A 25,120-nucleotide genomic window follows, 5' to 3' on the forward strand; every position below is an offset into this window, starting at 1 on the left:
TAACCTTATATAAATGTATCTAACTTCTGTATGATACATAATATAATTTATATGTAATTATATCTCTAAGGAGAAGAGTAGGGAGGCACAGAACATGCTAGCACTTGCTGGGGACAAGATGAGGATGGGGTGAGCACGGCTATACAGGAAGAACATGGGGATTTTCTGTGCATTGATCAAACCAATACAAGATATTGATTGTGATGGTGGTTACATGAACCTATACGAGAGATCAAATTGTATAGCAATACACACACACACACAAATGAGTGGATGTAAAAGTGATGAGAACAGAATAAGACCCATAGTCTACTTAACAGTGTGGTACCCATGTCAACTTCCTGGTTTTGATATCATACTAGAGTTACAGAGGATGTCACTATTTGAGGAAACTGAACTCAATGAACTGTTTTACAACTCTTTAGATCTATGATCACTTTAAGATGGATTAAAAAATAAAGTCAAAAATAAGTGTCAGGGGGAGGAGTCAAGATGGCGGAGAAGTAGCAGGCTGAGACTACTTCAGCTAGCAGGAGATCAGCTAGAGAGCTTATCTAAAGATTGCAAACACCTGCAAATCCATCGGCAGATCGAAGAGAAGAAGAACAGCAATTCTAGAAACAGAAAAACAACCACTTTCTGAAAGGTAGGACTGACGGAGAAGTGAATCCAAAGCGACGGGAAGATAGACCCCGGGGGGAGGGGCCGGCTCCCGGCAAGCGGCGGAGCAACGGAGCACAAAATCAGGACTTTTAAAAGTCTGTTCCGCTGAGAGACATCACTCTGGAGGCTAAACCGGGGCGAAGCCCACACGGGGTCGGCGTGACCTCAGGTCCCGCGGGGTCACAGAAGGATCGGGGGTGTCTGAGTGTCGCAGAGCTTGCGGTTATTGGAACGGGAAAGCCGGCTGCAGAGACAGAGCCGACAGTAAGCTCGCAGCTTGGAGTTGCCTTGAACCGGTCGCAGGCTCGGTGAGCTCGGAGTGCGGCCAGAGGTTAGGCAGACAGGAGTTACTAGGACCTGTTCGCTGAGGGCACAAAGGGGAGCTGGGCCCTGGGCTCTCGGCTCCTCCGGGCCGGAGACCAGGAGGCCGCCATTTGTATTCCCGTCCTCCGGAACTCTACGGAAAGTGCTCAGGGAACAAAAGCTCCTGAAAGCAAAGCCGAGCAGATCACTCAGCCCGGCCCCTGCTAAGGGCGGTGTAATTCCGCCTGGGGCAAAGACACTTGAGAATCACTACAACAGGCCCCTCCCCCAGAAGATCAACAAGAAATCCAGGCAAGACCAAGTTCACCTACCAAGGAGTGCAGTTTCAATACCAAGGAGAGAGCAGCAGAATTCCAGAGGAGGAGAAAACAAACCACGGAACTCATGGCTTTCTGCCTGTGATTTTTTAGTCTTGCAGTTAATTTAATTTTTTTCTTTTTCATTTTTTTTTCTCTTCTTCTGCTAAAATTTTTTATAACTTTTACCCTTTTCTTTTTTAACGTTTTTTAACTATATTATCTAATATATATATATTTTTTTCTTTTTTATACTTTTCTTCATTCATTATCTTTTTTTTAATTCTTTTATTTTCTTTTTTTTTTCTTTCTTTCTTTTTGAACCTCTTTTTATCCCCAAATCAGAAGAGATCCTAATCTCTTCAATCTTTTTTTCTTAATTCTTTTTTAAATTCTTGATTGAATTTTTAATTCAATCTCTTTTTTTTAATTCTTTTTTTCTTTTTTTTATTTCTTTCTTTTTGAACCTCTTTTTATCCCCAAATCAGAAGAGATCCCAATCAGAAGAGATTGGGAGATCCCAATCAAAGGAGATCCCAATCAGAGGAGATCCCTCACCCAATCGTGAGGGGGGAGAAATCCCCCCTCATGATTTGGGATCTCTTCTGATTTGGTTTAAAGCATATTTTCCTGGGATTGTTGCCACCCTTTTAGTATTTTACTTGCTCCTTCATATACTCTTAGCTGGACAAAATGACAAGGCGGAAAAATTCACAACAAAAAAAAGAACAAGAGGCAGTACCAAAGGCTAGGGACCTAATCAATACAGACATTGGTAATATGTCAGATCTAGAGTTCAAAATGACAATTCTCAAGGTTATAGCCGGGCTTGAAAAAGGCATGGAAGATATTAGAGAAACCCTCTCCAGAGATATAAAAGCCCTTTCTGGAGAAATAAAAGAACTAAAATCTAACCAAGTTGAAATCAAAAAAGCTATTAATGAAGTTCAATCAAAAATGGAGGCTCTCACTGCTAGGATAAATGAGGCAGAAGAAAGAATTAGCGATATAGAAGACCAAATGACAGAGAATAAAGAAGCTGAGCAAAAGAGGGACAAACAGCTACTGGACCATGAGGGGAGAATTCGAGAGATAAGTGACACCATAAGACGAAACAACATTAGAATAATTGGGATTCCAGAAGAAGAAGAAAGAGAGAGGGGAGCAGAAGGTATACTGGAGAGAATTATTGGGGAGAATTTCCCCAATATGGCAAAGGGAACGAGCATCAAAATTCAGGAGGTTCAGAGAACGCCCCTCAAAATCAATAAGAATAGGCCCACACCCCGTCACCTAATAGTAAAATTTAAAAGCCTTAGTGACAAAGAGAAAATCCTGAAAGCAGCCCGGGAAAAGAAGTCTGTAACATACAATGGTAAAAGTATTAGATTGGCAGCTGACTTATCCACAGAGACCTGGCAGGCCAGAAAGAGCTGGCATGACATTTGCAGAGCACTAAACGAGAAAAACATGCAGCCAAGAATACTATATCCAGCTAGGCTATCATTGAAAATAGAAGGAGAGATTAAAAGCTTCCAGGACAAACAAAAACTGAAAGAATTTGCAAACACCAAACCAGCTCTGCAGGAAATACTGAAAGGGGTCCTCTAAGCAAAGAGAGAGCCTACAAGTGGTAGATCAGAAAGGAACAGAGACAATATACAGTAACAGTCACCTTACAGGCAATACAATGGCACTAAAATCATATCTCTCAATAGTTACCCTGAATGTTAATGGGCTAAATGCCCCAATCAAAAGACACAGGGTATCAGAATGGATAAAAAAACAAAACCCATCTATATGTTGCCTCCAAGAAACTCATTTTAAGCCCGAAGACACCCCCAGACTTAAAGTGAGGGGGTGGAAAAGAATTTACCATGCTAATGGACATCAGAAGAAAGCAGGAGTGGCAATCCTTATATCAGATCAATTCGATTTTAAGCCAAAGACTATAATAAAAGATGAGGAAGGACACTATATCATACTCAAAGGGTCTGTCCAACAAGAAGATCTAACAATTTTAAATATCTATGCCCCCAACGTGGGCGCAGCAAACTATATAAACCAATTAATAACAAAATCAAAGAAACACATCAACAATAATACAATAATAGTAGGGGACTTTAACACTCCCCTCACTGAAATGGACAGATCATCCAAGCAAAAGATCAACAAGGAAATAAAGGCCTTAAATGATACACTGGATGAGATGGACATCACAGATATATTCAGAACATTTCATCCCAAAGCAACAGAATACACATTCTTCTCTAGTGCACATGGAACATTCTCCAGAATAGATCACATCCTCGGTCCTAAATCAGGACTCAACAGGTATCAAAAGATTGGGATCATTCCCTGCATATTTTCAGACCACAATGCTCTGAAGCTAGAACTCAACCACAAGAGGAAGTTTGGAAAGAACCCAAATACATGGAGACTAAACAGCATCCTTCTAAAGAATGAATGGGTCAACCGGGAAATTAAAGAAGAATTGAAAAAAATCATGGAAACAAATGATAATGAAAATACAACGGTTCAAAATCTGTGGGACACAACAAAGGCAGTCCTGAGAGGAAAATATATAGCGGTACAAGCTTTTCTCAAGAAACAAGAAAGGTCTCAGGTACACAACCTAACCCTACACCTAAAGGAGTTGGAGAAAGAACAAGAAAGAAACCCTAAGCCCAGCAGGAGAAGAGAAATCATAAAGATCAGAGCAGAAATCAATGAAATAGAAACCAAAAAAACAGTAGAACAAATCAACCAAACTAGGAGCTGGTTCTTTGAAAGAATTAATAAAATTGATAAACCCTTGGCCAGACTTATCAAAAAGAAAAGAGAAAGGACCCAAATAAATAAAATCATGAATGAAAGAGGAGAGATCACAACGAACACCAAAGAAATACAAACTATTATAAGAACATACTATGAGCAACTCTACGCCAACAAATTTGACAATCTGGAAGAAATGGATGCATTCCTAGAAACATATAAACTACCAAAATTGAACCAGAAAGAAATAGAAAGCCTGAACAGACCCATAACCAGTAAGGAGATTGAAACAGTCATTAAAAATCTCCAAACAAACAAAAGCCCAGGGCCAGATGGCTTCCCGGGGGAATTCTACCAAACATTTAAAGAAGAACTAATTCCTATTCTCCTGAAACTGTTCCAAAAAATAGAAATGGAAGGAAAACTCCCAAACTCATTTTATGAGGCCAGCATCACCTTGATCCCAAAACCAGACAAGGATCCCATCAAAAAAGAGAGCTATAGACCAATATCCTTGATGAACACAGATGCAAAAATTCTCACCAAAATACTAGCCAATAGGATTCAACAGTACATTAAAAGGATTATTCACCACGACCAAGTGGGATTTATCCCAGGGCTGCAAGGTTGGTTCAACATCCGCAAATCAGTCAATGTGATACAACACATCAATAAAAGAAAGAACAAGAACCATATGATACTCTCAATAGATGCTGAAAAAGCATTTGACAAAGTACAGCATCCCTTCCTGATCAAAACCCTTCAAAGTGTAGGGATAGAGGGCCCATACCTCAATATCATCAAAACCATCTATGAAAAACCTACCGCAAATATCATTCTCAATGGAGAAAAACTGAAAGCTTTTCCACTAAGGTCAGGAACACGGCAGGGATGTCCATTATCACCACTGCTATTCAACATAGTACTAGAAGTCCTAGCCTCAGCAATCAGACAACAAAAGGAAATTAAAGGTATCCAAATCGGCAAAGAAGAAGTCAAATTATCACTCTTCGCAGATGATATGATACTCTATGTGGAAAACCCAAAAGACTCCACTCCAAAACTGATAGAACTTATAGAGGAATTCAGTAAAGTGTCAGGATATAAGATCAATGCACAGAAATCAGTTGCATTTCTCTACACCAACAACAAGACAGAAGAAAGAGAAATGAAGGAGTCAATACCATTTACAATTGCACCCCAAACCATAAGATACCTAGGAATAAACCTAACCAAAGAGGCACAGAATCTATACTCAGAAAACTATAAAGTACTCATGAAAGAAATTGAGGAAGACACAAAGAAATGGAAAAATGTTCCATGCTCCTGGATTGGAAGAATAAATATTGTGAAAATGTCTATGCTACCTAAAGCAATCTACACATTTAATGCAATTCCTATCAAAGTACCATCCATCTTTTTCAAAGAAATGGAACAAATAATTTTAAAATTTATATGGAACCAGAAAAGACCTCGAATAGCCAAAGGGATATTGAAAAAGAAAGCCAAAGTTGGTGGCATCACAATTCCGGACTTCAAGCTTTATTACAAAGCTGTCATCATCAAGACAGTATGGTACTGGCACAAAAACAGACACATAGACCAATGGAACAGAATAGAGAGCCCAGAAATAGACCCTCAACTCTATGGTCAACTAATCTTCGACAAAGCAGGAAAGAATGTCCAATGGAAAAAAGACAGCCTCTTTAATAAATGGTGTTGGGAAAATTGGACAGCCACGTGCAGAAAAATGAAATTGGACCATTTCCTTACACCACACACAAAAATAGATTCAAAATGGATTAAGGACCTCAATGTGAGAAAGGAATCCATCAAAATCCTTGAGGAGAACACAGGCAGCAACCTCTTCGACCTCAGCCGCAGCAACATCTTCCTAGGAACATCGCCAAAGGCAAGGGAAGCAAGGGCAAAAATGAACTTTTGGGATTTCATCAAAATCAAAAGCTTTTGCACAGCAAAGGAAACAGTTAACAAAACCAAAAGACAACTGACAGAATGGGAGAAGATATTTGCAAACAACATATCAGATAAAGGACTAGTGTCCAAAATCTATAAAGAACTTAACAAACTCAACACCCAAAGAACAAATAATCCAATCAAGAAATGGGCAGAGGACATGAACAGACGTTTCTGCAAAGAAGACATCCAGATGGCCAACAGACACATGAAAAAGTGCTCCATATCACTCGGCATCAGGGAAATACAAATCAAAACCACAATGAGATATCACCTCACACCAGTCAGAATGGCTAAAATCAACAAGTCAGGAAATGACAGATGCTGGCGAGGATGCGGAGAAAGGGGAACCCTCCTACACTGTTGGTGGGATGCAAGCTGGTGCAACCACTCTGGAAAACAGCATGGAGGTTCCTCAAAATGTTGAAAATAGAACTGCCCTATGACCCAGCAATTGCACTACTGGGTATTTACCCTAAAGATACAAACGTAGTGATCCAAAGGGGCACGTGCACCCGAATGTTTATAGCAGCAATGTCCACAATAGCCAAACTATGGAAAGAACCTAGATGTCCATCAACAGATGAATGGATCAAGAAGATGTGGTATATATACACAATGGAGTACTATGCAGCCATCAAAAGAAACGAAATCTTGCCATTTGCGACAACATGGATGGAACTAGAGCGTATCATGCTTAGCGAAATAAGTCAAGCGGAGAAAGACAACTATCATATGATCTCCCTGATATGAGGGAGTGGTGATACAACATGGGGGCTTAAGTGGGTAGGAGAAGAATCCATGAAACAAGATAGGATTGGGAGGGAGACAAACCATAAGTGACTCTTAATCTCACGAAACAAACTGTGGGTTGCTGGGGGGAGGGGGGTTGGGAGAAGGGGGGTAGGGTTATGGACATTGGGGAGGGTATGTGCTTTTGGGTAAATTGGAAGGGGAGATGAACCATGAGAGACTATGGACTCTGAAAAACAATCTGAGGGGTTTGAAGTGGCGGGGGGGTGGGAGGTTGGGGTACCAGGTGGTGGGTATTATAGAGGGCACAGCTTGCATGGAGCACTGGGTGTGGTGAAAAAATAATGAATACTGTTTTTCTGAAAATAAATAAATTGGAAAAAAAAAATTATCCTAACTCTACCACCTAGGAGGAAATCATATTTTGAATTTAGTATATATCCTTTCAGATTTTGAATGTGTTATAATGTGTGTAGATATAAATAAAAATAGAAATATTTAAAAATAGGGCCACAGGGTACCTTTTCTTTGCAAAAATAAATCATTAACATGTTCCATGTCAATATATATATAGTTAAAACTACTATAGCTTATAAGAAGTACAGTCACTCTCTAGCTGCTAATTTCAATAACATTTGTTTGGTATGTTTCTGCCTTTCAAAAAAATGTGGCATATTGTTTCATGGTACATGTTAGTAATTCATTTCACTTTGTGAATAAATATTACTCTGATGCAGACCACTGTATATTTGATGTGTACCACAAAGAATAAATATTTACTTTTACAGATTAAAAAAAAAAAATAAGTGTCAAACTCAAGCAACAAAATTTACAACTTATACGACAAAAAGTTTACCTCCTTAACAAGTAAAGAAGAAAAAATCGTGAATCAAGAGAAAAAATGAACAAAGGACATGAATAAATATTTCCTAGGAAAATAAGTAGAAGCTGTACATGGAGATACAGAAATAGGTTCAACATCCCCATAATGACAAAAAAGCAAATAAAACAGCACTGATGTCTCATTTCTCATCAGTTTCCTGACAGAAATGTAGAAGTTCAACCAGATCTTTCCTGTTTTCACCACAGGGGGGGAAAAACTATCCTCACATCTTGGAAGACAGAATGCAGAATATTACAATCTCCATAAAGGAGCCTTTAGAAAACACCATCAAAATTAAAAATTTATTCATCGCTTCACTTACAATTCTGCTTCTAGAAATCACTCCTACAGATACACATATGCAAGTATGAAGCGGCCAAATCCATTAGGAAAATATAGCAAAACGCTGGAGTTAGTAAGTCAATAGTGTAGAAAGTGAAATAAAAATTACACCATTTACATAAAAAAGCAACAAAGAGGAAAACCAGAGTATAGTAGGGACAATAAAAGGAGAAAGCAAGTGCCAATACACAAATCCAATATATCAAGTATAAACAGTCCATACATTAAACGGCAAAGACTGTCAGACTGGATAATAAAGCGAGAATTAACTATATGCTGTCTAAACTGTAAATCTGTGAAGACACAGACAGCCAAAAGGTTAAGAGATGGGAAAAGATCTATCATGAGACACTAAGCCAAAGAAAACTACAACATCTACATAAATATCCAACAAAGCCATCTTCAAAACACAGGCTATAACCAGGGAGAAAGAGATTACGTATCCTTCTATGATACATAGTGTAGTAGGCATGTAATTTGTTGCATGCATAAGAAACCACATTCTGTGCATCATATATGTAGTACAGCATCCCTCGGTCATGTGAAATGAGTCCTTGAGGAAAACCTAACAATTTGAATGTGTGTCTGCTAACACCAGAGCTTCGAAGGAAACAGAGCAAGAACCAATAGCACTGAAAAGAACAAGAAAAATCTACAATTGTGATTGGAGATTTCGGTTCCTTTCTTGTTAATTTATAGAACAAGTGGACAGAAAATCACTAAAGACTTGAAGACTTGCACAACATTCTACCCACCAGCGGAAGGCAAATCGTTTCTTCGGGTTCACATTAAATATTCATCAAAGGAGCGCATAGGCTAGGACGGTTAAAAAACAAAACAAAATAAAACAAAAACCTCACAAAGTCAAGAAGACTGAAATCACATAGTGTTCTCTGACCACAGTGGAATTACATATAAATTTGTAACAAAAAGACTTAAGGAAAATCTTCAAATGTTTAGAAAGAAGGCATCTGATCTACAAATAACCCACGAGTGGCGTTCAGTTACTATTTTGAACTTACTGCCAATGAAAAGTCATCATGTCAGAATTCATGATGGCTTAACACAGTGCCCAGAAAAAAATACATAGCTTTTAATCTTTACATTAAAAGAAGGTCTAAAACCAATTATCTAAATCTGAACCTAGAGAAAGTAGGTAAACGAGAACATGTTACACTTCCTACGTCATAGAAAGAAGAAGAGTCTGGGCTAGAAAAGCAAGAAGTAAAAACCGCATTTCCAGTCGCATGATCATGGATGCAGAAAGTCCTAAGGGATATATTACAAAGGCACTAGCAGTTAGTGTCCACATTACGAGTTTTTTGAACAGGGTCACCTGGGTGGCTCAGTCAGTGAAGCTTGCGAGTCTTGAGCTCAGGGTTGTGAGTTCAAGCCCCGTGTTGGGCATGGAGCCTACTTAAAAAAAAAAAAAAAAAGATGCCCAAGTTCATCAAGATCATAAATCATCGGGGAAATGTAAATCAAAACCACAAAGAGACCCGGATGGCAACACCCGAAGGACAGGGCAGGGTGTGGATCAACTGAGTCCTTATGCACCGCAGCTGGGAAGGGGAGAGGGAGAGCCATCCTGTAAACAATGAGTTTCTCGAAACATTAAACACAGAGTCGTCATCTGACCTCCCATACATCCAAGACAAACGAAAACGTAAGTTAATACTTATACGAACTTAAAATGCATAGTCAGAGCAGTGTAATTCACAATAGCCAAAACGTACGAACCCCTCGGACAGCTGCACAACAGAACTTGGCAGCAATGAAAGGGAATGAAGGGGCCGACACTTCCCACTGCGAGGAACCTTCGAGATGTCCAGCTAAGTGAAAGAAGCCAATTACAAAAATACCCGTAAGTGGTGTATTTCCGTCTCTGAGACTTCCAGAGCAGTCCAATCTCTAGCCCCAGAAAACGGGTAAGTGGATAGGTAGGCTAGGAGCTGGGGAGTCGGGGAGGAAATGCTAATGAATACAGGTGCTTTGGATTTTTTTTGGTTGGGGGGAATGATGAGAAATGTCCTAAAATTATGGTGGTGGAGGCACAGCTCTGTGAATACACCACAAACTATCAACTTCCACACCTTAATTAAGGGTCAATGCTATGGTATGTGAATTAATTCTCTATAAGGCTTTATTTATTTTCGATGTAATTCCAATAAAAATCCCAGCAGGCTTTTTTGTAAGAATAAACAAGAGGATTTAAAAGTTTACATGGGGGACGCCTGGGTGGCCCAGTTGGTTAAGCAGCTGCCTTCAGCTCGGGTCATGATCCTGGAGTCCTGGGATAGAGTCCCTGCATCAGGCTCTGTGATCGGGTGAGAGCCTGCTTCTCCCTCTGCCTGCTGCTCCCTCTGCTTTTGCTCTCACTCTCTCTCTCTCTCTGTCTGATAAATAAATAAATAAAATCTTTAAAAATAAAATGAAGTTTACATGGAAATTCAAGCGCTAGAAGAGCTAAAATAATTTTGAAAAACATAATAAAGATGAAGGTCTTGTATCCCCTCATTTCGAGACCTTCACTACAGTGATGGTTACTGAGAATATTTGTCATAGGATCACTAAAATAGGAGAGTGCAGCAACACAACTACCATATTATTATTGGATTAGCCAGCTCTTAACCAAAGCACCAACATGGTTTAGTGGGCAGAGGATAGCCTTTTCGAAGAATGGTACTAGCACAGCCGAGCTCCTGTAAGTTAAAATACAAGGTGAAGTCCAACACGTGCCCCACCTCGTAGATAAAAATTGACTCCAAATGGATCGTGCACCTAAACAAAAACCTAAACTGTAAAATCCCTAAAAGAAGGAGAAAAATCTTCTTTCCTCTAGGAGGACATCTTCAAGACCTTCACTGAGGTAAATTACCCCGTTAGGAAGCAACACAAAAAGCACCAAAACAAACAAGAAATCCACTGCTCTTCAAAAGACGGGCCACAACTAGGAACAAAATAGTCATGATACATCTTTCACATCAATGACTTGTATCCACAATATGTTAAGAACCCTAAGGATTCAATAAAAACCAAGACTAAAATGCAGCGATTAATTGTAAAAAGGTTTGACCAAACACTTCACACATACAAAGTTCACATGGCCAGTAAATACATGAAAAGAGAATTCACCATCTCTCTTATGGCTCCCAGACCAAAATCCAACATGTAGAGGGTCCCCACCCTCTTCACAACACCAAACAATCGTCAGACACCAGCAGAGTGTCCAAGGATTCTGTGCACTTCTGACACCATCTACCCAGAGACAGCATCAGACCCCACAGGTGAAGGTCCCCTAGCACCGTCCCAACTCCTCTCCAGACGCCAGCCGTTGTCATTGTTGTCAATGGTGCTTCTGACCACCTGCTACACACCGGAGGCTCCAACAGTCCCCTCCGAAGGCTTGATTAATTTGCTGGGATGACTCATAGAACCAGGGAAACACTTAGGTTTACCAGTTTATTAAAGGATATAACGAAAGATACCAGCTAACAGTCAGAGGGAACAGCTGCCCCAGAAGAGGTCTGGGGAGGTGGTGCGGGGCTCCCCTGCCTCCCCAGGAAGCACTGTCCCCAAACTCCCTGTGGTCACCAACACAGAAGCTCTCCGAACCTTGTCCTTTTGGGTTTTCATGAGGGCCCCCTTACATGCTCAGGATTGATTAAATCATGGGCCATTGCAGATTGAACCTTCAACCCCTCACCCCTCCTGGGAAGGGAGGGGGAGGGGTGGGGAGTGGAGCCTGAAAGATCCATCCCTCTAATCACCAGGTTGGCTCCCCCGGCAACCAGTACCCACCCCCACCCTACCCCTACCCTACCCCTACCCCGGGAGGGACCCAAAATCACCATGATTAGCAAAACAAAGACAAATCCTGAGTATTTAGGAAATCCCCCCAGACTGGGGGCCCGGAGCCAGAAATCAGAGATGAAAACCATCAGTCAGATGACCACAGACCCGTTTCTTAGAAATCACGGTATGACTGCATCGTTCACGATTAGAGAAATGTCAAAACTACCCTCGAATAATGCAACTTGACCCTGAGAATGGCTGAAAGTAACAGCAAGAAGTGGGGCGTCTGGGCCCCTCTTACACGGCTGTGAGGAGCGGAACATTGCACACGTGCTCTAGGAACCAGTGCAGGGGTGTGTTATGCAGCTAAACGCCCACGAAACCCCCATCCTAGGGGAGATGAGCAGCACACCCATCCTTGAGCAAGGAACAGATCAACACAATGGAGGGCGTCTACACCGTGCACCGTGGAGAGAACAAGATGGAGACCCTTGCAATGAACCACGGCGCCAGCAGCCACGAGACACGGCCCTGGCCCGACCCAGCCGATGACACCCCCAGAGCGGAGGACCAGCAGAGCCCCAGGGGCTGAGCCAGTGCTGGTGCTGGGCGGGCTCTTGGCTAAGCTCTGGAAAGGAGCCTAGACATAGCCCCCAGGACGCTGTGAACTTGCCTTTCTTCTGCGGCTCCTTAGAGAGGAAACTGTAAAGGAGAAGGAAAGGGCCTGAAGGCGACAAAGAAGTTGAAATTAGTTCCATGGTTGCAGCTACATAGAAAAAATGAGACCATGCAGGGTCCCTTAGTGTCACAGACAAGGGCATCCTGATATTCCCGTCTCCCAACACCCTGACGATTCCCCTTCATTTCTGAGGTCACGAATGAAGAGGGGACCCAAAACGTCTGGAACAAGATCGACCCCAGGGGCCTCTGGTCTGGTGGAACAAGTCCAGGGGGACAGAGCCCAGAAGGAAACACTCCTAACAACGATGCCACAGAGAGGCCACGAAGAACACTACTCCAGGGCCAGGGTCTCCTGCGGAAGGGGACCTGTGACCATGGAGGGGTAAAGCCTGACAGTGTGAGGGCAAGAGGAGGGACAGCATAAACGGGGAGGGGACAGAAACGTGTAATCGCAGAAGGACCGACGGGGCCATGAGCATGGACAGAATCCTCCTGGACTCCCGCTAAGCACCTGTACTCCTGGACGTCCCCCACATCCTCCATCCTTTGAAGGGACAAGGAGGGAACTCTTAGCTGCCTTGGAAGGAGATCGAGGCTTCGGCTGGTTGTAAAGGAGCCTGGAATGGATAGAAGTGGAAAGGCAGAAACAGAACGACAGGCAGGGCAGGGTGCAAAGCGTGCTCAGGAAGCCCAGAAGCTGGGAGGAGCGGCAGGAGTCAGACCGCACGGCAGGAGGGACGGGAGGGGATCCTCAAGGGCTCGGGGCGGACCTGAGAAGGAAGAAACAGGACAAAGCCGACAGGAGGGCATGAGGACCGCTGGAGAGCAGGGCGCCCCACGCCAGAGAGAAGACAGTCCCGGGGTGCGTGCTGTCTGCCACGGAGCTGTCCGCGTAGAAAGGGGGCGACGGGCACATGGGCATGAGATGTGCTTTTGTGCCATGGCTTTGCCTTAAAAGCACAGGAATGATGCTTGACACCGAGTGAGAACGTCCGCTTAACCTGCTTCCCGGGATGACTCACGCGGGAGCCCTGAGACCCTCCTGTCAGGGCCACGGCCAAGCTCCCCACAAAGTCACGAATAAGGAAGTTGATTTTTTTTTTTTAAGATTTTACTTATTTATTTGACAGAGAGAAATCACAAGTAGATGGAGAGGCAGGCAGAGAGAGAGAGGGAAGCAGGTTCCCCGCCGAGCGGAGAGCCCGATGCGGGACTCGATCCCAGGACCCTGAGATCATGACCTGAGCCGAAGGCAGCGGCTTAACCCACTGAGCCACCCAGGCTCCCCAGGAAGTCGATTTTCATACTCACGTCCTCCAGCAGGTGAAACAGGGGACTTGCGCCCAGGATGAACTTTCCCAGGGGCATGACAAAGGGCGTGAAAATCCACACACAAAACTCACCATGATAACGTTTAAAGAGACTTGAAACGGACACTTGGGCTCTCTGACACGTGGAAGCTGAGCCAGTTCCCACCGCAGGGCGATCGGAAGGGAGTCTTGGCACGGCTTTGAAGGTCAAGGCAGTTCACAGCTGAACCAAGAGGGGGACAAGCCCGCAGTACGGCCAGGTGGCAGGTCCCAACCGGGAGCTGCAGGTGGCCATGTTCTCACTCCCCTGCGTCTGTCCCCAGCACTGTCTGAGAATGTGTTTTCCTGCCTCAACTTGCACCTGTCAGACCGCCGCCTCAGGCACCTGTAGAAGCCCAGAGGCATTTCATTCCTGCTCCCTGCTGCCCCTGCCAGGCACAGGGGGCCCCCTGGATGAGGTGTGAAACCCTGTCAGCGGGTTTGGGACAGTCCCTGCATTTCAGGGAAGTGAAGGAGGGGGTGGGGAAGTGGCGAGCACGGTGCGGGGAAGAGGGTAGCTCTTTCGTGGTGAGGATCCACAGTCTCTCATGGTGACAGCCGAGCAACAAGAACTCGCTATCACTACCGGGCCATGCATGGTGCCAGGGGTCTCTTGGACTTTGTCTTCCAAACTCATGGCGCTGGAGGCAGGGAAGTGAGACCTGAGTTTCAGAGAGGTCAAGGAACGTGCACAGATGCCCAGAAGTAAGCAGGAGCGGGGCCATTGTTTGGGGGCAAAGCCCACGTTTCCCACTTCGACAGCACCTCGGTGTCCATTCTGAGGGAGGAAGTGATGGGGGGCCCTGGGGCAGAGAGGCTGGCAAGCTGGAGGCCTCCTAAACCTAAACCAGCAAGAGACCTTTACATTTGTATACTCCTACCCTCACTCTGCACGCAAGAAGACCCCTGACTACTCCGGGGTTAAGACTTCAGACGGCTCCTGAACGATTTTCTCTCTGTCATACTTTTAGATCACCTGTCGCAAAAACATCTCTAAGCACCCCGGATAAACACCGTACCAGACGTGTCCAAAATGACCTGGAAACGTCCCATTTTCTGCTTGTAACTGCAAATGGAGAGATGAAGATCGGATAGGTCTTAGAGCAGCCAACGCCGGGAAGCGCAGATGAAACCAAACCCAGATTTCATGCCTAGCACAGTCGAACCATCAGCCCCTTCCCTTGGTCTCTACCTGTGCTGAAAGAAGCTTCTAGAGCACTCAGGATCCTCAAAGCCAAACCCCCCTTTTCCTGACTCTTCTCCCAGGACACACATAAGCCCTTTCTCTGTGTGGTCTTTGATGCCAACAGACCATCCCCCCCCCCAGGCTGCCAGAGGGTGCCTTGGCTCGAGAAATTGCCACCTGTCCCAGGTAGGTCAACAAGAAGGCAGTAAACACCACTGTGTTCCCCTGACTGCATTCACACAGGATCCCCGTCCGAAAGAGCACAGCAGGAAAACCCCAGTGGGAGCCCCTCACAGACGCTGGCTTGACGGCATCCGGCACCAAAATTGCACTGTTGGCCAAGAGAGTAATTCCGAAGCCGGATGTCTCAGCTACAGAAAACAAACTTACCCGCGAGTGACATTTGTGAATCAGCGGTCGCCTTGCGGTCCCAGCAACAGCCGTGAAAAGACCTCCCGAAACCAGTCGTTCGCTGCACACGTTCTCATGGGAATCTGCACTCACCATCACTGATCACCTTGTAACCGTGAATCCTGCCCTGTGCGGGCTCTCCGACCTCCCCCAAAACCATGAGGCCTTCCTCAGAGCATCCCGCCCGCTCCCGTGAGTTCAGAAGGGGGCGCATGTGTTTCTCTTACCGCAAATGGCGCTCCGTCGGGCCCACATAGCTCGTGTTCCTGCAGGCTGAGCCCGTGTTGCAGAGAAGGGCCTGGACAAAGGGGAACACGCCTCGGCTGGGCAGGTCCCGGGCTTGCAAAAAACCTGAGAGTCGAGGCAAGGAAGAAACTAGTTCATACAACCGGGACCAGACATCAATGCGCATTCGTCAGAAGGGTAGTGTCTTAGACAGTGTTATTCTGTTATTAATCTTGTAATTAATTTAAAGGATTGGGGATGCCTGCGTGGCTCCCTCCGTGAAGTGTCTGCCTTGGGCTCAGATCATGATCCTGGGTTCCTGAGATAGAGTCCCACATCAAGCTCCCTGCTCAGCGGGGAGCCTGCTTCTCCCTCTCCCTCTGTCCTTCCCCTGCCCCGTTCATGCTCTCTCTTGCTCTCTCTCAAACAAAGACATTAAATCTTTAAGAAAATACAAAAATAAAAGTCAGAGGGCTCAAAGAAGCGAGAGGGAGGGAGATAGGAAAGGAAGGAGGCCTTCCTACGCAGCAGCTCTCCCGGGGTCTGCGCTCACGCTGCAAGGCCGTGTGCCTCACCCTGGCCTTAGAACACCAAGATTCATCAGGTCACTGTATTCCCTGCTCTGCCCCCTCCCCAGCCCTGCCTCTAAATACAGTGCTCCCTAGACACACACGGGACGGATGTTGTTAAAGATCATATCTAGTTGTTAAAGATCATATAACGCAAAGAAGTTTAAGAAAAGTGGATAGGATGCAAGGGTTTTCGGGACAAATGTTGCCACAAGGCACCTGGCTTAATCATGCGTGAGCCATCCGTGTCCCCCCGTCCTGCCCGCCCTCCAGGCCCCCGATGGTTGGACGGCAATGGTGGGGATGCTGAGGAGTGCGGGCAGCTTGGAAGTTCCTGATCTAACAGGAGCAGCTCGTAGACCCGGGGGAAGGCTTTCACCATGAATCCAGTTTGGTCCGGGAAAGGATCCTGCTCTCCAAGACAGGGAGACCCACGATGCCCAGGGTTCACTCAACATGACGCTTGACGTGCAGAGGACAGTCAGTAAACATTGGATGTGTGAATCCATGAACTAATGAACAAGCAAACGAATGAATGAATGAATGAATGAATGAACAAAAATGAATGAGCAGGCTTTTAAGCTAGACGGGCAAATGGAGATCTTAGCTAACACAAGACTCAGTGCGTTAAGAAGGAGACCAGACAGAGATGTGGGGTCATAGCCCCAACTAGTAGGAAGAAGCATGTTTCCCGACTGTGATTTCTGGGTCCTCTCTGCCTCAGGGACATGTGTCAGGAACAGTGGCCCCCACAGCGGGTGCCCAGTGGGTCAGCGATAGATGACTCTAGTCCTGGACATACTTTGTCTCCAAGACTAGCAACCTGGCGTGGGGACTGTGGGAAGAGTGGGGGAGGGGTTATGAATGTGTTGGTCCCCTCTTGTAGGTCAAGCCCTGTGCTGGGACACTCACAACTGGCTTTCTCACTGAGTCCTTTGGACAGTTCCGGAAGCCGGTAAAATTCGCTTCTTGTCACGGAGAAGAGACTCCCTGAAGCGAGCTCGTGTGCCCACGTCCACACAGCCCGGGGGTGGCAAGGCGAGGCTTCCAGGCGTGGTCCTTCCGGGACTGTGGCTCCCGGGCCCCCTCGAGGCTCTGACAAAGCCTTCTCCTCCCTGCCATCGCTCACCGGCGCCCATGTCTCAGAAGGATCTTCAGGGTTCCCCTCGCCACTTTCTGGCGGAAACAGTGTTCCTGATGACCGAGGCCGGACCAGGTGTCAGCGAGTAGTCAGATAAGGAACATCACAGGCGGCTCTTCCCGTGGGGCCACCGGGACTGACTAGCGGACGTTGTACTGTCCTTTCAGTGCTGGTACTGACACTAAAACACTCAAAAACATTTTTCCACTGTTGCCTCGGGCCCATCCCTCAGGCCTTCACACTCCAGGGTCTCAGGCTCCCGCGTGCCCTTAGGGGTTGACCATCCTCGGCAGCAAACAAAGCCTTTGAAGGATGTGACCTGTGTGTGTACTCCTCCAGCCCCGTTCTGCTTCTCGGGCGTTGGGACTCCTTTAAGTCCCACTTCTCCCCAGGCTGCTTGTTCCGCCTGGATCTTTCCTCTTCTGCACACCTTAATCCAGCAAAGTTTCACGGGCCAGTTCCCCGGTAGCCTTTCCCCACATGGCTTGGCCACCTGCCCTCTGGGCTCACGTGACACTTTTGCCACTGTACTGTACTCATCTGGCCCAACAGCAAGTTCCAGAGGGATGGGGAGAATGGCTTGTCCACTACACTATCCTCAGCAAGGCCTTGGACATGGCTGGCCCACAACGCATGGTTGCCCAATGAGTAAATAAATTATTTTGGATAGTGACATGCTATTTTACATAAATCCCATTCCTTTTTTTTTTTTTTTAAGATTTTATTTCTTTGACAGAGAGAGAGAACACAAGCAGGCAGAACAGCCAGCAGAAGCAGTGTCCAGCTGAGCAGGGAGCCTGACTTGGGGCTCGATCCCAGGACTCCGGGATCATGACCTGAGCGGAAGGCAGACGCTAAACTAGCCAAGCCAGTTCATGTAACATTTTCAGAATTAACCACATTATCCATATTTCTAGTGGCATAAATCCAGTAGAAAGAAAACAGGCCGTCATTTCTCAAGTGGCAATGCTGTTGAGATTTCAAACCAGACAAACAAAGGGTCTTTTTGATAAAGTTCCTGAATCAGAGGAAGTTAGTCAGTAATGGGTTATCAGTGTGTCACCACCATCATTTTCACCTCCATCATCACCATCACCACCTTCATCACCATCAACACCTTCAACACCATCAACACCATCACCACCATCATCACCATCATCGTCATCACCATCACACATCATCACTATTATCACCATCATCATCACCATCACCATCATCCACCACCATCATCACCATCATCATCACCATCATCATCACCATCATCATCATCACCATCATCATCATCACTATTATCACCATCATCATCACCATCACCATCATCATCATCATCACCATCATCATCACCATCATCATCACCATCATCACCATCACCATCATCCTTCACCATTATCATCATCATCATCACCATCATCATCATCACTATTATCACCATCATCATCACCATCACCATCATCCATCACCATCATCACCATCATCATCACCATCATCAGCATCATCACCATCATCATCACCATCATCATCACCATCATCATCATCACTATTATCGCCATCACCACCATCACCATCATCACCATCACATATCATCCACCACCATCACCATCATCATCATAACCATCATCATCACCATCACCATCACCATCATCACCATCACCGTCATCATCATCACCAGTATCATCATCACACATCATCACTATTATCGCCATCACCATCATCATCACCATCATCACCACCATCACCATCACACATCATCCACCACCATTATCACCATCATCATCACCATCATCGTCACCTGCATCATCATCACCATCATCACCATCATCACCATCATCTTTATCATCTCTGTCATCTTCGTCATCACTATCATCCCCACCTCCATATAATCACCATTGCCATCAGTATCATGCTGGCAAACTGTGAAATGTATCTCCCACTTTTCAAAGAGATTTTATTTGTTTGAGAGGGAGAGAGAGCAGGAGCTGGGGGAGGGACATAGGGAGAAGCAGATTCCCTTCCAAGCAGGGAGCCCAATGTAGGGCTCGAACCCAGGACTCCAGGATCACAACCTGAGATGAAGGCAGACACAAACTGACTGAGCCACGCAGGCACCCCTGTATCTCCCACTTTTACGTCGTCTTCTCCTCTTTGCATGTACATGAGAGCACAGAAACCTATGCCCCAAAAGGCAGTTTAGTTAGAGGAATAAATCTCTCTGCCAGATGAAGCAGACGTGTGTGAATTTCATTCTTAAGAGAAAAAATAAATAAAATGATGGTAAACTGTCATGACCCCAGAGATACAGCTATGATGACATTACAATGAATATTCACTCATTCCACTCTTCTGAGTCTATAAAGTCTATAGACTCTTCAGAGTCTATAAAGAACAGAGAAAGAGAGCTGCACTTCTTTTCTCCAGAGCTCCGTAGTTCAAAAAGCACAGCAAAAGTAAAACTTACAATTGTCTCTGTGTCTGGGAGGTTCTTGAAAGCGTAGCACTGTCAGAATCATGAACAGGATACATGGCCAGAAGAATTCAGCAAGAGAAAGGACCTGCAGAAGATATTAAAAAAAAATCAGAGCTTGAATAAATTGCTAATTATGACGGTATCCTCCGCTCCTGCAGGACGGCACGCTGGCCAGGTCAGGCCTCCTTTAAAGGAGACCATTGTCATCCCAACGGTGCATCTCTGAGAACAGTCATTTGAAACAGGAGCCCGCAGAAGAGGCCCAGTTCATTCATCACCACATCCAGACCCATGACAGTCACCTCCTTAGAGTTGACTCCCAAAAGGCACGTTTTCCACGTCTTTCTTCTTTCTCTACATTCCTATTTATGACAAGACCTCATGGCATTAAAGAAATTAAATAAGTAACTTCAATCATACTACTCACATTCCAACAAATTAACTTTTTTTCTTTCTTTTTTTTTTTTAAGTGGGCTCCACGCTGGGCCCAACATGGGGCTTGAGCTCCCAACCTTGAGATCAAGACCTGAACTGAGATCAAGAATCAGACACACAACTGACTGAACCACTGAAGTACCCAACATTTTTCTAATTTCTTGAACATCCCTGATTTTTCCATCCAATAGACGTTTTCCTAAAGATGGCAGTGGCACACACACTGACTGTCTAAGTATTTTCTTTTTTTTTTTTTTAAGATTCTTGTTCATTTATTTATTTGAAAGAGAGAGAGAAAAAGCACAAGCAGAGGGAGGAGCAGCAGGAGAGGGAGAAGCAGACTCCACCCGGAGCAGGGAGCCCAGCACAGGACTCAATCTCATGACCCCAAGATCATGACCTGAGCCGAAATAAAGAGTCAGACACCAACCTACTGTGCCACTCAGGTGCCCCTTCTGAGTGTTTTCTAGTGTTGCCACACAAGGTTCATAACTAACATTTTACTGGTTGCGTAACCTTCTTACCAAATGGGTATACTGTAAGTCACATTCTCCCACCAGTGAATATTTTTTATCAGTAATTTTTCTTTTGAATTGTTTTCTCAAGATTGGAACAAATTCCTAAAATTCAGATGATTGGAGTCAAATCTTTTCACATAGATAACAAAAGAGCTATAGATAAGGGGCCACCTGGATGGCTCAGTCAGTTGGGCATCTGCCTTTGGTTCAGGTCATGATCCCAGGGTCCTAGGATCAAGTTCTGTGTTGGGCTCCCTGCTCAGAGAAAAAGTCTGCTTCTCCCTCTCCCACCACCTGCCATTCCCCCTGCTTGTACTCTCTCTCTCTCTCTCTCTCTGTCTAATAAATAAATAAAATCTTTAAAAAAAAAAAAGGAGCTACGGAAAAGGATTGAAATAACTTGCATTGCCTTGAATCTTCAAAGTAAAAAAGAAACAAAAAACAAACAAACAACAACAACAAAAACCCACACAAGGATTGGCCATTGATACATGGAATTTATTAAGAAAGAAACACCCAAGGTATAAGCCAGTGAAAAACTAATTAAGAGAAAATCCTCAGGCTGCCTGGGTGGCTCAGTTGGTTAAGCAACTGCCTTCGGCTCAGGTCATGATCCTGGAGTCCTGAGATCGAGTCCCGCATCGGGCTCCCTGCTCCGCGGAGAGCTTGCTTCTCTAGCTGACCTCTCTCCTCTCGTTCTCTTTCTCTCTCAAATAAAGAAATAAAATCTTTTAAAAAGAGGAAGAAGATCCTCGGTTATCACTAGATCATTCTTACTGTCATCATTCTTCCCTTGATTTTATGCTGGATAATGTTCTCCTGCAGACTTCCACTCCTGTCCTTCCACAAACACAGAAGTGTATAACCAGACAAAAAGCAGGCGAGGCATCCAGTAATACATGAACATGAACAAAAACTTAACATCTGCAGGTTAGAAAGTTAAGGATGCTCAGCCGAACAGTAAAAAGGGTCATTTCAAATGTGAAGTTATAACACTTCGAGCCAAAATGAACTTCTCATCTCTTCAATTTCTTTGCTCTCTGAACAGCCTGTCCCAATTCCTCCGTGCAAGGAAACAGCCTCTACTCGCATCCAGGTTGGGTGTATGAGGTCAGAAGCCATAAAGACAAAACACAGGTGGAAAAGGTTTCAATCCCTACTGTAATTAAAGGAAAAAAGAGGGACCCACTGGGGGTGGCTCAGTCGGTTAGGTGTCTTGACTTTGGCTCAGGTCATGATCCCAATGTCCTGGGATCGAGTCCCACATCAGGCTCCCTGTTCAGCATAGAGTCTGCTTCTCCCCACCCCTCTGCCCCTCCCCCCTACTTGTGCTCCCTCACTCTCACTCACTCTCTCAAATAACTAAATAAAATCTTTAAAATAAAAAATAAATAAATGAAAAAGAAGGAAAGAAATCACCGTCTTTGAAACAGTTCCTGGAGTAATACTCCTCATGCCAGCAAGTGTGTCATGACACAAAAAGTTTCTGACCAATTACTGATTTCAGTATCATAGTCCTGAGAAGAGGGAAATTGTCTGCAGGAGGCCACTCTCTGACTCAAAGGATGGTAATGACACCAGAAGAGAGGTCAGAGCATTCAGAAGATGCCAGATCGTTAAGGTCACCTTGTTCATTCTCTGTTAACAAATAATCCTTTCCTGAAGTCTGGGAGTAGAGCTGTGGTGGGGGGTGGGGGCGGATTTCCTGATTAATTCTGGCTGAATACAGGTGTGCAAAGCAGAAAACGTCCCCAAATTCAACAATGACTGGACAGAATTAAGAAGGATAAATACATAATGAATTTGGGGGGGTTAAAAATTTTTAAATGACATATGACAGCCATTTTTTTAGACAGAGAGGTAGAAAGAAAACAGAAAATGGTTTGGACCCAACATCCATGTAACAACTTCTGATGTTATACATAATTACATACATGCTTCATTAGGAAATTCAAAAAGTACAGAGAGAATACAACCATTCTCCCAAAGGGTAAATTCTCTGAACAGTTTCCTGAATTCTTTTTTAAAAACCTATATCAGCAGGGCACCTGGGGGTGCAGTCATCTAACCATCCAACTCTTGGTTTTGGCTCAGGTGGTGATCGCGGGGTGCTGAGATCGAGCCCCACCTCGGGCTCCACACTCAGGGCAGAGTCTGCTTGGGATTCTCTCTCCGTCTCCCTCTGCCCCTCCCCCTTGCATGCTCTCCCTCTCAAATAAATAAACGCATCTTAAAAGATGCATAAGCACAGGTAATGTTTTGGGGAACAATTTTTCGTATCAGCCCTTACAGATCAACCTCATTGTTCTTACTTGACTCATTTATTTTTTTTAAGATTTTATTTAATTATTTGTCAGAGAGAGAAAGTGTGTGCACAAACGGGGGGAGCAGCAGGCAGAGGGAGAAGCAGGCTCCCCACTGAGCTGGGAGCCTGACTCAGGGCTCAATCCCAGGACCTCAGGATCACGACCCAAGTCAAGGCACTTAATTGACTAAGCCACCCAAGTGTCCCCACCTCATTGTTTTTAAAAAGTGCCCAATAACCTACTATAGAATTTAACTTATTCAACCTACCACCTATTTATGGAAACTTATAAGGTCTTCTGTTTGGGGACATCACTGTCATGAATTTCTGCACACATTTGGCTGACTTCTGTAAGTCTCTTTATGGAGTACCACTACCAAGTGAGACCACTGAGTCGAAGTGTGTATAATGTTTAATTTGCATAGCTACAACCAACATGCCCTCAGTAAAAGCTAAACCACCCACCTTTCCTCTGATCCCACACTCAGTAGCACCCGAGATTAACAGGCTTTTAAATGTCTGTCCATGTTTTATCAAACCGAGATGCAAAAAGAATTTTTCTTTAAGTATTGAGTCAAGCATTTCATAGATTAGTATATAATAATTCCTTGTCCATTAATTCTCATTCTTCCCTGTATCCATGTTTCTATTATATTCATACACACACACACATACACACACACATATATATAGAATGAAAGTTTACAGTCAGACACAAAACAGGCTAGACAGTCAGTAATGCATGAATAGGACTCTATACAGGTCAAGAACGTGAGGATACTCAGTCTAACACTAAAGAGAGAGTCTTACTGTTTCAGAGCCCATTCAATGCATTTTTTTCTTTCTGCCCTTTTTTTAAGATTTTATTTATGTATTTGACAGAGAGAGAACACAAGCAGGGGAAGCGACAGAGGGAGAGGAAGAAGCAGGCTTCCCACTGAGCAGGGAGCCCAATTTGGGGCTCGATCCCAGCACCCTGGGATCATGGCCTGAGACAAAGGTAGATGCTTAACCGGCTGAGCCACCCAGGCACCCCCGGCCTTTTTTTTCTCTTTTTAACTCATTTGTGCATCATTGTTTCTTCTTCTTTTTTTTCTCCCTATTTTCTTTTTGAATTGAAGAATTCCTTAATTGGTCCTTTGTTGGCTTAAAGTATTGCAAATATTTTCTCCAGTGTCTTATTTGCCTTCTTATTATCAAAATCTCTGATGCAATCCATGTATCAATCTTTTCATTTCTAGCACCTGGATTTTCTTCCTCCTACATGGAAAGACCACCATCACTTAAGGGGCCTTGTCACAGAAGAATTAAAATAGGCGGTAAGCAGCCATGAAGCTATTTACCCGTCCCACCCTCAAGTCAAAGGGGGATCTCCAGTTTCAAATGGAAATAACATTGTCAAAAAATATAAAACTCCACATCGTATACTTGAGAAGTTTCTTGGCGATCTTGAAATAAAACAGAACCCTGGTTAAACTTCAAAAAACTGTATCTCGGGTCTCTATTTACAAGCCCATCCCCGGCTGCTCGGAAAAGCCCAGGTGGGAAAAACCTCCCATTGTTCGGAATTTGAAATAACTCCGCTCAGAAGCAAAGTCTCTGAACAGCGGGTTCTGCTGTGTCACTGCCCATTGTGAGCGCGTGAATCGCCGCCTTTCATGAGACTGTTTCTTTGGAAGCTTGCAGCGGCTGCCTGCTCTTGCTCATCACAGCTTTGTATCACGCTCTTCGTCTCGTCTGTCCTCATCATCCCAGAGTCTTGTCTGACATTTCTTTTTCTTTTTTTTTTTAAGATTTTATTTATTTATTTGACAGACAGAGATCACAAGCAGGCAGAGAGGCAGGCACAGAGAGAGGAGGAAGCAGGCTCCCTGCTGAGAGAGAGCCCGATGCGGGGCTCGATCCCAGGACCCTGAGATCATGACCTGAGCTGAAGGCAGAGGCTTAACCCACTGAGCCACCCTGGCGCCCCTTGTCTGACATTCCTCATCCCATCCCTGCTAAATGGGAATGCTTCCCACCGTGGCC

General features: G+C 44.7%; 1 protein-coding gene across 1 annotated transcript in view; it reads right to left on the reverse strand.

Moving 5' to 3' along the window:
- ABCA13 (ATP binding cassette subfamily A member 13) overlaps window positions 1-25,120 on the reverse strand; it is a 330,719-nt gene that overhangs the window by 292,493 nt on the left and 13,106 nt on the right. Inside the window, exons 2-3 of the mRNA XM_044246994.1 lie at window positions 19,826-19,919; window positions 15,663-15,786 (exon numbers count right to left, since the gene is read on the reverse strand). Of these exons, the coding sequence (XP_044102929.1) occupies window positions 15,663-15,786; window positions 19,826-19,919 (218 nt within the window). The remainder of the gene's footprint in view (window positions 1-15,662; window positions 15,787-19,825; window positions 19,920-25,120) is intronic.

This window comes from Neovison vison, chromosome 4, assembly GCF_020171115.1.
Source record: "Neovison vison isolate M4711 chromosome 4, ASM_NN_V1, whole genome shotgun sequence".
NCBI classification, from domain to species: Eukaryota; Metazoa; Chordata; class Mammalia; order Carnivora; family Mustelidae; genus Neogale; species Neogale vison.